Genomic DNA, 16,438 nt, shown 5'->3' with positions numbered 1-16,438 from the left:
CAGCACCTTGAACTTAAATTTTACAAAACGGTAAATGTTAGGAAAAAGTGTAATAGTTAGTTATTTTATTTTTTTAAATATTATATATATANAAAAAAAAAAAAAAAAAAAAAAAAAAAAAAAAAAAATGGACTTTATACAGCAAACAGAGTAAAAAGTTATTACTTTTAAGTATGCAGAACACAATGGAATAAAATAATATTTAAGAGAAAATAATGCTTTGATTAGGATGTCATGCATTTCCCTGATTCTTCGAGAAGTTTTTTTAATTCCAGGATCACTTTAACATCTACTGTTTTCTTTTTATGTACCTATGAGTATAATATTAAATGATGGAAAATCAACACACAAATTTTGTTCACACTTGTTTTCGTATGAGTGTTTTTCAATCTTTGTTGTAGCACAACAAAATATTTTCAATAAAAAAATTTCAAGTAACAAGTTCATTACAAAAACATAAATAATTCTTTAATTTTGTATACACTTCTTTAATTTATTCTTTAATTTAGTCTCTATATGATATATAGAGACTAAATATCATATTTTTATATATTAAATAACATAGTTTAAAATGTTATTATCACAGATTGTGATATGAAATAATTTAATACAGCATTTTTAATTAAAACAATACTTCCATGTTTATGAAGGGCAATAATTTTTAAAGAATTATTTTAAAATTTAAGACATTTTTTGCATGTAGTCTATAGTTACTTAAAATTTTAGTGAATATTATTTCATTGTGAGCAATATTAAAAAGAGAACAACTGAATAACTTTTGTCCTGATGATTAGATTAACTTGGAATATACTAATTAATTATCGTCGACGATAATCTAAATCAGAAACAAAATCTGATTTCCTAGAATAAGCATTCCTAGCCTTTAACAGATTTGGATCCTTTCTTGACCCTCAAAACGCACTTTGAAGATCAAAAAGAAAAAAAAGTTGTCAAGTCTTTAGATATCTTACTGCTAATTACCCTTGATAAGCATTTCCTCATATTTCTTGAACTATTTTAACAATTTGCTAACTTTTTGCACACAATAAAAAGACTCAGTAACATATCAGCAAAAAATAGTAAGGTATATTCATTTTTATAAAATTTTTTCCTTAGGTTATTTTAAATGAAAAAACTCAAAATCTAAATTTGACCACTCTGCTGAATAAACAGTTTTTTTTTCTTTTCTTTTTTTTTTAAATTTTATTTAAACGACTTAAAACTCCTCATGCACCACAAAGTATAGCATGAGGCTTACAGCTGTAAGTAGAAAACAATGAATAAACAGTTGGGAACATATTTCTCAGATTGCTGCTGACAGCTATATTCTGGAGATGAAGTTCTGCATAAAAATATTAATATTTATTCAGTAAAAGTATGTTTTCATGTCCAATTTCGCAGCATAAAATATCATCCGAACTAATTAATTAGCATATTTTAACTCAATCCTTTGAATCAAGAAGATTGCATGAAAATTGTGATCATTGGATGGAAAATTATTTTTATGTTTCATTTTCCTTCAGCACATGGTAAATTGAACTTTTAAGTAGGGATGTAACAAATAGTGATTTGGCTGAATAGCCAAATATTCCGCATCAAGAAAATGACATTGAGTAAAATTAAAATATCTTGCGAAAAATCATGTACATTCCATAACGGGGTGCATAGCCAAATTTTTCAAAAAAAAATAAGCACCTTTTAAGCACTTTTCGAAAAATTCGATTCTATTACAAAGGGTGTATACACAAGTGCAGATCCGCAAGTATTTCGTCAAACATTCTAAACAAATGGCGTTTTCATACACTACAAATCGATGGTACGCCGAAATAGATTGGGGCTGAATTAATTGCAAAAATGTTAAATAGGACAATGTCTTTTAGCATAATCTGTGGCGAAAATCATTACATGGTGAAGAAAAATATCACATTTCGGAAAAGGGAAAATTAAGCACTTTTTAAGAACACCCATGGGAAAAAGCACCTTTAAGGGCTTTTAAAAAAAAAATTGAAAATAAGCACTTCTTAAAAATGCTATGCACCCTGTATAACATCTTGAAGTCAATGGAAGCCCAAAGAACGACCAACCTCCATTAACGACCATTTTACTGTGGAATGGAGAGTGATCACTTCCGAGTGGTTTCACTGCAAAACTTAGCGGAATGTTCAACCGAATACTGAATATTGGATGAATATTCGTTACATCCTAACTGTTAAGAGATTTTTTTTAAAAATAAATACAGATACTAACAACCATGACAACTTATAGGGGAGAGTCCGGTGGCCCCGCCCACTTAAGGAGTATCGACAGTGAAGTGACTTAAGGCAGGGGTCTGTCCAGGCCGAATTTACTACCGTTTAGCGGTACCTTCACAAATTCAACTTTAGGAAAAACGGTAGTTTCCCAAATTCAATTTAAGGAAAAACGGTAGTTTCACAAAATACTTTTTCTTAAAATTTTATTTTTGTATCCCTTAAGAAACGATAAATCCATATTTTTGTGTTGATTTTTAAATATAATTTTTAATCTTTCACAAATTATGTCTAAATTTTCACAAAATAGGTACCTCTCAGAAAAACCTAGACAGACCCCTGATNGTAAGAAAGGGAGCAGTTGCGCTCCAAGAACATTATACTCAACAGGTCATGTATCTATTTGTAACTTTTCTGTAAATAATTCTATAATCAAGAATTTAATAATAAATAAGCTATAATTGAAATAATCCTTGGTCATCCTTATTGAGGAGTCTTTAAAAACGAACCAAGAGACAAAATGTCTCACAAGCACCATTAAGGGCTTTTAAAAAACAAAAATCGAAAATAAGCACTTCTTAAAAATGCTACGCACCCTGTATAACATCTTGAAATCAATGGAAGCCCAAAGAACGACCAACCTCCATTAACGACCATTTCACTGTGGAATAGAGAGGGATCTCTTCCGAGTGGTTTCACTGCAAAACTTTGCCAAATGTTCAACCGAATATTGAATATTGGATGAATATTCGTTACATTCTTACTGTTAAGATATTTTTTTAAAAATATAAATAAATACAGATACTAACAACCATGACAATTTATATATACTATAATCAGAAAAAAAATATCTAAAAATTTTTTAAGAGGTCTAATTTTTTTTTTTTTTTAAATTTAGTTAGTTTAAAAAAAAAAATTTCACATTTCCAAATGGCACGTAAAGAGTCATATTTTAACTAGCAATCTTATCCGCATTGCAAAACCGGTTTTTCTATGTTATTAAATAAGAAAATAGCACAAGAATATTACATTGAATAAATGTCATTTTGTATTATTGTATCCCAGTAAAAAAAATTTCCCTCCAGAAGTTTGTTCTTAACCCACTGGCTATCTTTAGCAAATGGGCAATATAGGGGAGAAACATCCTGTCAATATCGCCCATTTGCTAAAGATTGCCAAAGAGTTAAGAGCAACTTTAAGGGGGGGGGGATTTGACAAAATTCGTCAGTCACAGTCAAAGAACTCTACTTGTGAATATAGATTTCAACTCATAATATAATTAGCTAGTGTGAAACTTTTGTATTCATATTTATAACAGTTGTTAACTAATTTTTTTACTGTAGTAAATTTTAATATTGATACTGAAAGCTTAAAATAGTAAAATAAAATGGAATAAACAAACAAAATATTTTCACTTGTATAGTGTGATCAAAATATCTTATTGAAAAAGAGATGGTTAAAATTACATTACCTTTAACTTAGTTTGCAGGCAAGTAACTTTTCTCTTTTCCCTTCTCAAAAGCTCTCGGTAAAACGGGATAGAATTACTCTTTTCTAAACTTTTATCACTTTTAGATGATCCAGCATCTAAATCTGAATGTTGACTACTTTTTCCTGACCTTCTACCTTGGACGCTTTTTCTACGAGGTTGTTCTGGCTCATTTGTTTTGGAGACGGGTTCAAAAGTTATTTCACTATTCAAGTCAAGACTGCCAGAGTCTTTTCTATATTTTGAAAGACTTCGACCGCAAGTCCCGTCATCTTTCAACAAAATCCTGGTAAGCAAAGTAAGCACCCTTACCAAATCATTCATATAAAAGTCCCTCTCGTATTTATGCAATTCCAACAAAACATCTGTATCAAGAATATTGTCTTCTCTAACTATTTTACATAGGTTTTGAATGAGAGGTGGAACTTCACAGAAATCATTTTGAGAACAAATGTTGCAAGTATTTTTAGTTGACGTGACATTATTTACACTTTGAGATCGACACAGTTTGTTTTGAGATTTCTCACTGACTTTTCGGTTCTCACTCGGAGGGGGTTCCGTAGTGATGGTTTCGCAAGATGTTTCATCTGGCTCAAGTCTAGTTTTACTGATGTTAGCAATCACAACGTCTTCCGTTTCATCGTCATAGTTCTGCCACAGCTGGCCTATTTTTTCTGAATCACACGCATTTCGATTTCTAGAAGATCTTCTATTGGCAGGAGTTGAATTAGAAGCAGTTGCACTTTTCGGTACCAAAGGAGATGATATTTCCTGTTTAAAACAAAAATTTTTTTTTTTACATCTTAAGATAAAGCTTTCATACATTAATACATTTTATAATATTTAGTTTAGATGAAGACATAAAATTAAAGAAAAAGGGAAAACAAAAAAAGGAAAATGTGTTTAAACAATTTCTAGGACTATTTTGCACATAGCAAACTTAATCTTCAGATTTGTTAAAGTGCTGTTTCGTAGAGTGAAAAGTATTAAATTGAACCAAAAGATTTAAAAATCATATTCCTATTAGGTCAAAAGATATGGCAATTTAAAACGTTCTAATTCTCTTCAAGAAATGGAATAATAATAACTAAGTTTTAATTAAGTTAGATTAAACTACTGGATAAAAACAGACATAAAAATCTTAGTTTAATAGCAAAACATAACTCTACAGGCAAAGAAACCCTTTACAAGCGATATTGAAGAATAAAAATTGCCAGCACTCAGTTTAATCCTTATCAATATGTGGATTAAAGTTTTATTATCAGAGTCTTTATACATTTAAAAAAAACTGCAATAAAAAATTTCCAGACAGGAGAATATTTTCGAACTTGAAAAATTAGAAAAAATGTCAACAAAAAAAGATTCAATCCAAAGAGAAATGTCATGAATGTATATGCTTTCAGAATAAGTCACATTGTAAAATCAAAATAGCCAGGATTTTCTTCACTCTTTATAAAATAATACAGGATTTTAAAGTTTTATATTAGCTTTACTGCATTTTTTAAAAAGTACAATAGAAAAGTTTCAGGAGGAAGATTACTATCAATATCTTTGAAAAATCAAAAGTTGAATATAAAGAAGGATCTTCCTGTCCTTAAATACTTTCAGAATAAGACTAATAAAATTAAAAAATTTAAAACAAACTTTTGATTTCAATACCATGCAGTCTTATGGCAAATCACAACCACCAGTTTACATAAAAAGAATAAAGCCAGGGCTGACTGTGAGACACTCAAAAATCCTGAAAATTTCTTGAGTAAAATCATTAATGACCATTTCAAAAAATTTATGTCTTTATAAATTTAAATCATTGATATTTTCAAAACATGAAATTCTAAATAAATTATATGCAGTATAATTTAAATGAATAATCATGAATAAGTTCACCTTTATCTCTAATCACATTTATTATTCTACCAAAAAAATATTTACTAATGAAATAGATACTAAGTATAAATTTTAGTTCTAATACTTTTAAATAAAATATACAAGAATTTTTATACATAAATGTGATCGATGATTTCTAGAAAATACCGGATCACAGTTAACGAAAAATCCGGAAATCCGGATTTTGTCCGGAGCACAATCATATCAGCAAAGCATGACAAAAGTATTAAAATCTTTCTAAAAGTATTAAAACTCTTATTGCATCCTTAAAATTGAAAATAAAACTTACTGGGAGCATATTCTTAAAAACTTCAATTTGACCTTTTAAATTTGAATTTTCAATTTCTAACTTCTTCTGATTATTAATAGCATCTTCACGTTCCTTATCACTTTTACGCAACTTAGCCTAAAAAAACAATTATAATAAGTTAAACTAATTTAAAAGAAGTAATAACTGAATAAGTATCGTGCAAACTGATACAAGCGCAACTTACTTTACACTCTTTTTCGATCTTATCTTTCTGTGATAAAAGTTCCTCGAGACTTCGAATATTGACACTATATTCTATTTCCATCTGTTTAAGATCATTTTGAAGTTCCTCGCATTTGTCTTTAAGCTCATTCCTTAATGATAAATCAGAAATATTAAAGCATTTTTCTTGAGTAGGTAACCGCCCACAGCTTGTTTTATTATCTGAATTGACATTTTCCTCTAGCTGACCTAGAAAAGAAAAAATCATATATACAGGATATCTGCTACATTTTAGACATTCCGATTTATGACTAATTCCAAGAATTTTTAATGGCTTAACAAAATTACTATTTTCTCTGACAAAAACACAACAATAAATTTAAAAAAGTATTATAATAACATTAATGTAATGATATGTATTACCAAAACTGTTATACTCTGCATCTTCATGCTTGTAGAATTTAAATTTAAAAAACAGAGTAAAGAAAGAGTTGATGCAACTAAATAAGTGAAAAAAATACAAAAGCAAATAATTTTTTTCTTCTTCTGCAAAATTATATTCTAAAGACACTTTTCTTGTTCTTCAGAAAGGAAAGNACCATCGCTATCCCGGATGTCTTAATTTCCCGGTTTCCTGGATCGACAAAAAAGTGTCATTAATCGATGTCTTATCAAACCCAAATTACAAGGAAAAAATGTAAACACATTTTAATGTAAGAGAAAAAAGAAAAGCACTCCTAAATCTAAAAAGGAAAAAAATTGTAGAAAAATAAAATTTAAAAGAATAAAAAAATTTGCAAGTTTAGACAAGAAAAACAAGTTTAAAAAATAATTACGATTCCTAAATCAACTAATAAACAAAACCAATGATTAAATAAAAGGAAAACCTATTAATCTAAATAAAAACAACACTTGAAAATTATCGAACCGAAACGATAGTTAAAAAACGGCACGGTTTTAATATTTATTAGGTTTTAATATTTATTAGCAATATTTATGCTAATAAATATCAAAACCTAGAACAAGGCAAGATCAACGGACTTTAAAAAAAAAAAAAAAAAAAATAATGAAAAAATTTGGTAATACAAATAATTTTATTGAGTGCAAAATTTATCATGAAAAAGAAAAAAAAAACGTAGTGGAATCAGAAAAACGAAACTGCAATCTGCTTCATAAAATAATTGTATGCTTAAATTAATAAACAATTCTCCTTTTTTTTTTTTTATAAAAACGCGATTTTTAATTAAAGCAGGTGTGATTCCACATCAAGAAAAACTTGCGAATGATACCGCACTTCCAAAGAATCAGAATTTATTCAAAAGAAAAACATTTTATTTTTATTGAACGATGTCAAATAGATAAATATATTTTTCTCTTTCATCTTCTGTTCACTGATATGCATGTGCAATGCATTTTCCCCACCCCCTCGTAAATCAAACAGCTAACGAAATCATCATGCCACTCCTTTGAGTTTAACGACCTAAAAAGAGAATAAAGATCTAAAATCTTCAAGGTCGCGGTAGAAATGACGTTTCTCTGGGTAAACGGGGAAAAAAATTCTTCCCTTCCTCACATTTTCCTCTACTCAACTTCAAGGATTAGTCCAGTTTCCGCTTTTTTTTTCATATCGTTTTAGTTCAAAATGGCGGGAGAACAAAGCAAATTTTTTTAACGGATTATCTGGATACCAGATAAATGGTTCTCTACTGTATGCATGAAAAAAAGAGTTGCAGACTTAGCTCTCCGCAATTAATTCTTGCTAAAGTCATTGGTACATGATTTGTTGAAATTGATCCATACTTCCGTTTCGACTTAAGACATCCTTGAAAATTTTTTTTGAAATATACGAAGACTAAACGAATAATTGATATCACGTTGCTAGTTTACGAGCTTGTTGCCAACCGTGGAAAAATACGCATTAAAAACTATAAAAACAGCAAGATACAATATCAATTCCAACTATCGAGAGTACGAGTTTCCCCACTCCTGAACGGACGTCACTCGATAACGACATGTGACGTCATTGCATTCAACTCCACACGAAAGAAGAGAAAGATTTCACCCGCCCCCAGTGTTAAGAGGTAACGTTGAAGAGGGGGAAAATAAAGCATGTTCAGCTACGCTTCAGGCAGATGGTAGTTTGATAAGAGGGGATGGAATTCAAGCTGAAAGAAAAACTTACTTTCGCACTCTCGGAAAAATTAGGTAATTTTGAGTTTGGCCGTCGATCGCAGTAAAATTCGGGAGTTTTTCAAATCAATTCCGGAGGGCGGGAGAATAACTCAAAATTCGGGAGACTCCCGCAAAATGCGGGAGAGTTGGCACGTCTGTACAGGGTATCTGCTACATTTTAGACATTCAGATTTATGACTAATTCCAAGAATTTTTCATGACTTAACAAAATTACTATTTTCTCTGACAAAAACAAAACAATAAATTAAAAAAAGCATTAGAATAACAATAATTGAAATGATACGTATAACCAAAACTGTTATACTTTGCATCTTCATATTTGTAGATTTCAAATTTAAAAAACAGAGTAAAGAAAGAATTGATGCAATAAAATAAGTGAAAAAAAATACAAAAGCAAATAATTTTTTTCTTCTTCTGCAGAATTATATTCTAAAGATACTTTTCTTGTTCTTCAGAAAGGAAAGTAATACTCCTAAATTTTTCTGTTCTCATTTCGGAATAAAAAAAATTCGCCAATGACTGGCTTGCTTCAGCTAGAATTTTAAATTGATAAAATAAAAATTACAGAAGTTTAAAAGATACTCTAAAAATAATTTTTTAAGAACATGAAAAAAAAAACTTTGGTTTCAATAAAATATGACTGCGAGTGGAGATTTTGTTACAAATTCAGATATTCAGAACACTATGAAATTGGGGGAGGGGGGGTAATTCAATTTTAAAAATTAGATTAGCATAGCTGCCAACCTATAGTTATAAAAATGCAGAAGATAGACAAAAAAAAAATGCAGAAGATTCGCAATTGCATACTAATTACTAATAAATTTATATAAAAAAAAAGGATTTTAATCAATTATTTATTTATAAATCCACTATAATATGAGCATAAAAAAGCTATACTCACATTTTCTTTAAAACAAGAATAGGAAAGAAATTTTTAAGAAACTTTTGACCAGCTACTTGATGGTACAATATTCATTTATTAATTCTTGATTAAAGGGAAATATGTAATATTTTAAGACTTATATTAACATTAGTTTAATTATAATATAATAGTATACACAATATATAAACTTAATAGAAATGATAGAAAAAGAATTACATTTAAAAAAAAAATGTTCTTCTGGTGTTTTGTTGATTTTACGTGTCTGACTATATCAGTTTTACCACTATGTGCGATGCTGAAGTCATTTTTACATATGTTGCAACGTACATCATGTACTCCAAGATTCGATCTAGAAATTAACGGTAATTCAAGAGAATAAGACTCCTTAAAGGATTGTTTTCGTTCAGCCATAATAAATTACAGGGGTAGTTGTGAGCCGAAGTCAAAATTCCGTTAAAATTTCTTGAGTTAAAAAAAAAATTATTGTAATTGAAAAAAATTTAAACAAGGTTTTTTTTTACCCTTTTTCTCGATATTTCTTAGCTTACTTAAAATATATTTAAAATTTTATACATACCTATACCATTTACACATACCTATGATGACCTGGAGAAGTAATTAAAATTTACAAATATGTCTTTCTTTTTCGAGTTTATGATTATAATAACTATTTACTGATAAAAAATGAATATTAATTATGAATATAAGCCTATAAAGTATCTGGCTCTCCCTGACAAACAAATAAAATTAACTGTGTTTTTAAGTTCCACCTTTGAAAATCTGATTTCCTGAAACTTCCGGATCACTGTTAGCGAAAAAACTGGAAATCCGGATTTTTTCCGGAGCACAATCAGCCCTGAAATTAACAAGATTAATCTAATGAGCTAATAAATATCACCATAAATCTATTGCTGTCTTGCTTTTACAGAAGCCATTTTCTTTTAACATTTGCTTTCGCGCCGTCAAACAGGAAGTCATGAGATAACTGGAACAGCTCTCACAACAGAAGAATTCCTTCTCTCATTGGTAGAAGAGAGGAGAAATCCATTACGTCACACTGAACAATGTGACATTAATGGAAGGAAAGGGAGGATCACCGCAAGTGGGCTTCCTACGACCATTACTAGAGTAGCATCGACGTTGATAAAAAAATTTAAGACGTTGATAAAAAAATTTAAGAAATTTTTTGTATTCGAATTTTTTATATTTCTTTATTGAGTTCAGAAGCTCTCACAGGCCACACTTCAGTGGTAGGAGGGCCACAGGTTGTGCACCCTTACTATAGACCGACGGTATGACGAAACACTTTGTTTGAATGAATTGCAAAATCGTTGAAAAGAACAACGTGAAAACCATGCTTTTGCATAATATGTGCCAAAAATAGACATTGTAATGAACAGAGGTGATTGTGAGCCCTAGTCAAAATTCCGGAAAAATTTCTTGAGTTTAAAAAAAAAATTTGAATTGAATAATTAGAAAAAAAATTTAAACAAGGTTTTTTTCTTCCTTTTTCTCAATATTTCTTAGTTTGCTTAAAATATATTTATAATTTCACATATACCTATACCATTTACACTATGATGACCTGGAGAAGTAATTAAAATTTACAAATATGTCTTTCTTTCTTGTGTTTATGATTATAACAACTATTTATGGATAAAAAATGAATATTAATTATGAATATAAGCTTATAAAGTATCTCTCTGGCTCTCTTTTACAAACTAATAAAATAAACTGTGTTTTTAAAGTCCACCTTTGAAAATTTGATTTCCGGAAACTTCTGTGATTAATGATTTTTTGAAACGNTTTTTTTTTTTTTTCTTTCTCATTTTTTGAAAGAACGCCATAATTTTTTAAAGAAGATAAAAACATTAAAATGTCACTGTAAGTGGGGATTTTGTTACAAATTCAGATATTCGGAACATCATGAAATTAGGGGGAGGGGGTAATTCCATTTTAAAAATTAGGCTAGCAATCTAAATCCATGATTTTTTTTAAAAAATATTTAAAATCATGAGCTTTCATGACAAATTTTGTTCAATACTGAAATTTATGACTTTCCATGATTTTTCATGACCTTCTGGTTGCGCAGATACCCTGTACACATTTCACAATTTGCATTTTAGAATTAGGTTATGAGCAAATTCAAACAAATTGTAGATTCAGGTAAGAGTGCAAGAATCTCACTGAACCCAGCTCAGTATATGCACATGTAGACCCACAAGTATTTCATTAAACATGTAAAACGATTGCCGCTTTCATACGCTATAGACCGACGGTATGACGAAACACATTGTTTGAATGAATAGCAAAATCGTTGAAGAGAACAATGTGAAAACCATGCTTTTGCATAATACGTGCCAAAAATCGACATTGTAATGAAGAAAAAAAATCCCATTTTTGAAAAGGGAAAATTAAGTACTTCTTAAAAACACTCAATAAAAAAAAAGCACCTTTAAGAACTTTTTAAAAACGCTATGCACCATGTTATTAAATCAGGGGTCTGTCTAGGTTTTTCTGAGAAGTACCTATTTTGTGAAAATTAAGACATAATTTGTGAAAATTAAAAATTATATTAAAAAATCAACACAAAAATATGGATTTATCGTTTCTTACGGATACAAAAAAAATTTTTAGGTTAATTAACTACCGTCTTTCCTAAAGTTGAATTTGTGAAGGTACCGCTAAATGGTAGTAAATTTGGCCTGGACAGACCCCTGAAATTGTAGAAGAATAATTTGTTCATAAAAGATGGTTACTGGTACAAATCTTACCTGTTAGTTAATAATTTTAAATTCTGCAGAAATAATTACAACAAAACAAAGCTTACATACAATACTATTGCATAAGACTTGATGATAGAAAATTATGCCAACAGTCTTATTCTAAATTTTTGCAAAATTAAAAAATAAAATTTTATTAAAGATAAAATGAAAACACTTTACTATTGAGATCTTTATTTTCTTGACTTAGTTTGTCTAGCTGAACATTCAGAATTTCTATCTGTTTTTGAAATTCCTGGATTTTGTCGTCTTTTGCTTGCAAAGCACACTTCAGCGAGCCAATCTCCTCACTACAAGTGCACTCTATTTTCTGAATTTTCGGAGTGTCTTCCTGAAACAATTCATTTTTCTGTTAGAATACGCATTAAAGTATTTCAATGTGCAAATATTAGATAACAAATATTTACCACTTGATTACTCTCTTTCCAAAACTTCTCTGCCTCTTTTAAATCTTTAATTTGTCTTTTGTAGCTAAGAGAAACATTTTTAAATTAGTAAAAAACTCACACAATAAAGGACTAAATTTCTGGAAAGCAGAAAAAAAAATCCACAAAACTCAAAGTTTCACATAATACACTTTATGGACAGTTATATATAAATTAAGGATTATTAAAATAAATATGTATACTGGGTATCTGTTATATCTAGAGTTTTTAAATCCATGACTTTCCATGATTTTCACCAAACACTTTCCATGACTTAAGCAGGTTAATACCATATTACTCAATATAGTCAAAAGATCATAATAAGTGTAACTTTCTTCCTGATGTGTGATCTTTTTAAATCACACAAATGGGGATCGTGATGAAGGATTTTTCAATCACACGAATGCGGATCACGTTGGGTGATTTTTAAATCACACAAATATCAAGGTGCGTAGCTAGATTTTTCAACAAAAAATAATCACCTTTAAAGTACTTTTTAAGTATTAGAAAAATATTTTTAATCACATTCCATTAAAAAAAAAAATTCATTAAGATCTGTGCAGTACTAATTTTTTTTTTATTGTTTAAAAAAGTTCTAATTTTATAAACATAAAATTAATAAAATTCTAAAACATTTTCTAAAACTACACATGATTATGATAAAGTAACTAGTTTACTAGTTTATGATAAATATTGCAGAGAAAATTGCGAAAATCATGCATTTTTTTGTAATTTAGAATGACAATTAATACAACAAAGAAAACATCTCCTTTTAAAAGATAACTAAGCACTTTTTACTAACACTGAATAATAAAAAAAGTACCTTTTAGGGCTTTTAAAAAACATAAATCAAAAATAAGCACTAATTGCGATGTGGGCTTTTCAAATTGCCCGACAGGATTAAGGGACCCAATACCCCCCAAATCTATGACATACTGGGAGTTTCCATAATTTTTTAGCATTTATCACTGAAAATTGTGACTTTCTACAACAATTTTTGATCAAGGTTGAAATCAATGAATTTCCACGATTTTCCAGGTGCGCGAATACCCTGAATGTACTGCACCAGTTATAAGTTTAAATGAATTGCTGTGCCATTCTAAATAAATGTACTTCAATAAAAATTATTTTTACTGGTTTTTCATATTTTTTAATGTATAATTTTGAATATATTTTAAATTCATATTTATACTGATAACTATATTCTTAAATAATAGATAGTTTAAAAAATTTCAAAAAAATAAATATTTATGAATTAAAACATAGAAAAATCTAAAAACAAATACACAAATTCAATGACACTTTTTATAAATAAAATAAAAAAAAGATTAAACGTTAAAAACTATTAAAAAAAATTTTAATTTTACTTTCACTTTCAGGTTTACTTAATGACTTAGTAGGTTTACTTATCTAAATTTATAATTAAACAATAAACTGAGCAAAAATATCCAATTTTAAATTTTTTTTGGAGTTTGCTTAAATTATGCAAAGACTGGGAAAATAAAGAAAAAATCTTAAAGACATGTGCACTATGTGTTAGAGTTAAAAGACAGTATAATAAATGTTAATATGTTATGAAAACCCTGAATTATTAGAGTATTGTGTTATCAGCCAATTAATAATAATGAATTAACAATCGAGAGACAAAAAAATTATGAGCGTATAACAATTTTAAAGTATTGAAACATTTACTAATATATCAAGACAAGTTTCTTAATTAAGTATCAGGATTAATTATGCTGTTTTCTTATTGCATTTCTACACTTTTAATGAAAATGCATGTTGCCGATTAATAGCTATAACACAAAGGTATGTTCTTCACTGTCTAAAACCCTTTTCGTAGAAAAATGCAAAATTACAAAGATATTACAAAACGTTTTATGCAGTACAGCCATTTTTTTATCACATAAATTAGAATTCACACAGAAAAATACAAAATTGTGCTTATTGCAGAAACTTGTCAGCAATTATTAAAGTGTACTAATTACTTTTTAACTTCATTCTTCCAATCTTTCTGAGATTTCTCGAATGCAAGTTCACTATTTTCTAAATTTGCTTGAATTTCACTGAGTTCTTCTTTTAATAGCTTGTTCTCTTTTTCTAAAATAAAAAATAGAAACTAATTGATTTTATGAAAATAACACAACAAAAAAACCTAAAAAAACAGATTACTCAATATAGTGCAACCATTATTTAAAAAGTATCTACAACTAAAGACACAAACAAGCAAATAACATTGAACAGAATTAAATAGAATGAGAATCTTTCCGCAAACTCAAAATCTCAATTGAAAAACTTTCAGCAAGTATTGATTAACTGGAGCAGTGTCGCCCACATCACCCTCGCCACGTCGCCCACACGTAGGAGAAGGAACATCCATGGCCTGAGCGGGATTCTAACATGCAACTATCGACTCCACTGTCAGGCATGCTAACCACTCGGCCACCTGGTCGGCGCTAGTCATTTATTGTTAGCTTGTTTTTTATGGTTATTAATTGTTTTTTGACATTAATTGTTAATTTTTTGTCAATAATTGCCTATTTTTTTTGTTCTTTGTGAATTTTAATTTAATTGTTAATATGCTTCATAATGAACTTTGTGATCGGTGGCGTGCCCAAAATATTGCCACGTGCCATTGGTTCGCCATCCCTGGCCTAGGCACTGTATATAATGCCGAAAACTAGCCAGCAATGTATGAAACCATTCATGTTTCATACATTTTCTAAACATATTATAGAAAGCCAAATAAAAAAAAAAATACCAGAAAAGTAGGAAATACATCTCCAGCTCATTTTAAATGCATTGAAATTAAAATTGAAAAAGTCATTTAAGCCTACCATATTGCCCAAGTAGGTTCAATTTAATTTTTTTTCCTTTTATATATATATATANAAGAAAGGCAAAAATTTCGTTTTGCACAACTTCCATTTCTCTTTATTTTTTCAGAATAATCTTTGTATTTTTGAGGATTGCATGTCATTTATATAATAGCTTTATCAAAACCTTTTTTATACTTTGCCTAAATAGCATTAGTCATTCTGTAAGATGCCCATGCATTATATACGATGTATAGTTAAGGTTTGTCATAATTCTTCCATATAATGCTTTGCCTATAAATGTCCGGCATATACAATGCCTAGGCATTCTATAGAATGGCGGAATTTCATACTCTGCCGGTATCACAAAAATTTCAATATACATAAAGTAAATATCCGGCATTTTTTAAATTAAAATTTATATATATGGCGGCCCAAAGGATAAAATGTGTTCTTCAAGAGGCTCACTATGTCTTTTCCGTTGGCCAGACCTGACACAAAAGACTTCACTAATTTATAAAAGTAAAACTTAGCAATAGATAATAGTTTTCCTTACAAATTTTATTTAAAATTTTTTCCTTACTTAATTTTGATAGTTGCGATGACAAATCTTCATTTTGTTTCTTGAGATCATCTCCAGTAAATTTCTCCATATCTAAATCATATGTTAAAGAGGCTATTGTCTTGTCCTTGCACCTCACAGCTTCTAACAGGCGAGCCTTTATGAAAAGAAACAATTACACCCATGTAAAAATATTTAATACAGTTCTTAAAATTGTTTAAAATAACATGTAATTTCCTGGAGTAAAATATCAAATATTAAAGGTAGATGTATATAAAAATAATTTAGAGAACCCGATTCATATCACTCAAGTAATCCTGATTCATATCACTTAAGTAATCCTGATTCATACTACTTATTCAGACTTTAACCATTATATTATTGATTAACTCTAAATAACAAACACATCCTTAATTCATATCAAACACAGATTTATATTGCAGAAAGTTAAGAGTTCTTGCAGAAAGATCTTTCTTTTGAAAAGTAAAAAACTTGACTTTGCTTTTCGGTAGAAATTTACACAAAATATTTGAATCATGCACTCACTTTTTGATGCGTTCAATTTTTGCAATCAATCGGTGTAATGTTCCGATTGTTTTCCGGCAGTTATTGATATAGATTTTTACATGGTTTTTAAATATCCCAATATATTCCAAACAATATTGAAAATTCAAATTGT

At 29.0% G+C, this 16,438-nt stretch overlaps 1 protein-coding gene across 2 annotated transcripts in view; it reads right to left on the bottom strand.

The window, feature by feature from the left end:
• Positions 1-3,696: 3,696 nt before the first annotated feature.
• Positions 3,697-16,438, bottom strand: part of LOC107437344 (putative leucine-rich repeat-containing protein DDB_G0290503) — a 31,333-nt gene continuing 18,591 nt past the window's right edge. For both annotated transcript variants that reach the window (XM_043052223.2, XM_071179484.1), the window contains 7 exons: positions 15,781-15,916; positions 14,370-14,481; positions 12,364-12,427; positions 12,119-12,287; positions 6,120-6,346; positions 5,915-6,031; positions 3,697-4,509 (listed from right to left, as the gene is read on the bottom strand). In XM_043052223.2, coding sequence (XP_042908157.1) covers positions 3,712-4,509; positions 5,915-6,031; positions 6,120-6,346; positions 12,119-12,287; positions 12,364-12,427; positions 14,370-14,481; positions 15,781-15,916 — 1,623 coding nt within the window. In that variant the 3' untranslated portion in view covers positions 3,697-3,711. The remainder of the gene's footprint in view (positions 4,510-5,914; positions 6,032-6,119; positions 6,347-12,118; positions 12,288-12,363; positions 12,428-14,369; positions 14,482-15,780; positions 15,917-16,438) is intronic.

This window comes from Parasteatoda tepidariorum, chromosome 4 (genome assembly GCF_043381705.1).
Source record: "Parasteatoda tepidariorum isolate YZ-2023 chromosome 4, CAS_Ptep_4.0, whole genome shotgun sequence".
Classification (NCBI taxonomy): domain Eukaryota; kingdom Metazoa; phylum Arthropoda; class Arachnida; order Araneae; family Theridiidae; genus Parasteatoda; species Parasteatoda tepidariorum.
This window is presented reverse-complemented; position numbering and strand designations above follow the sequence as displayed.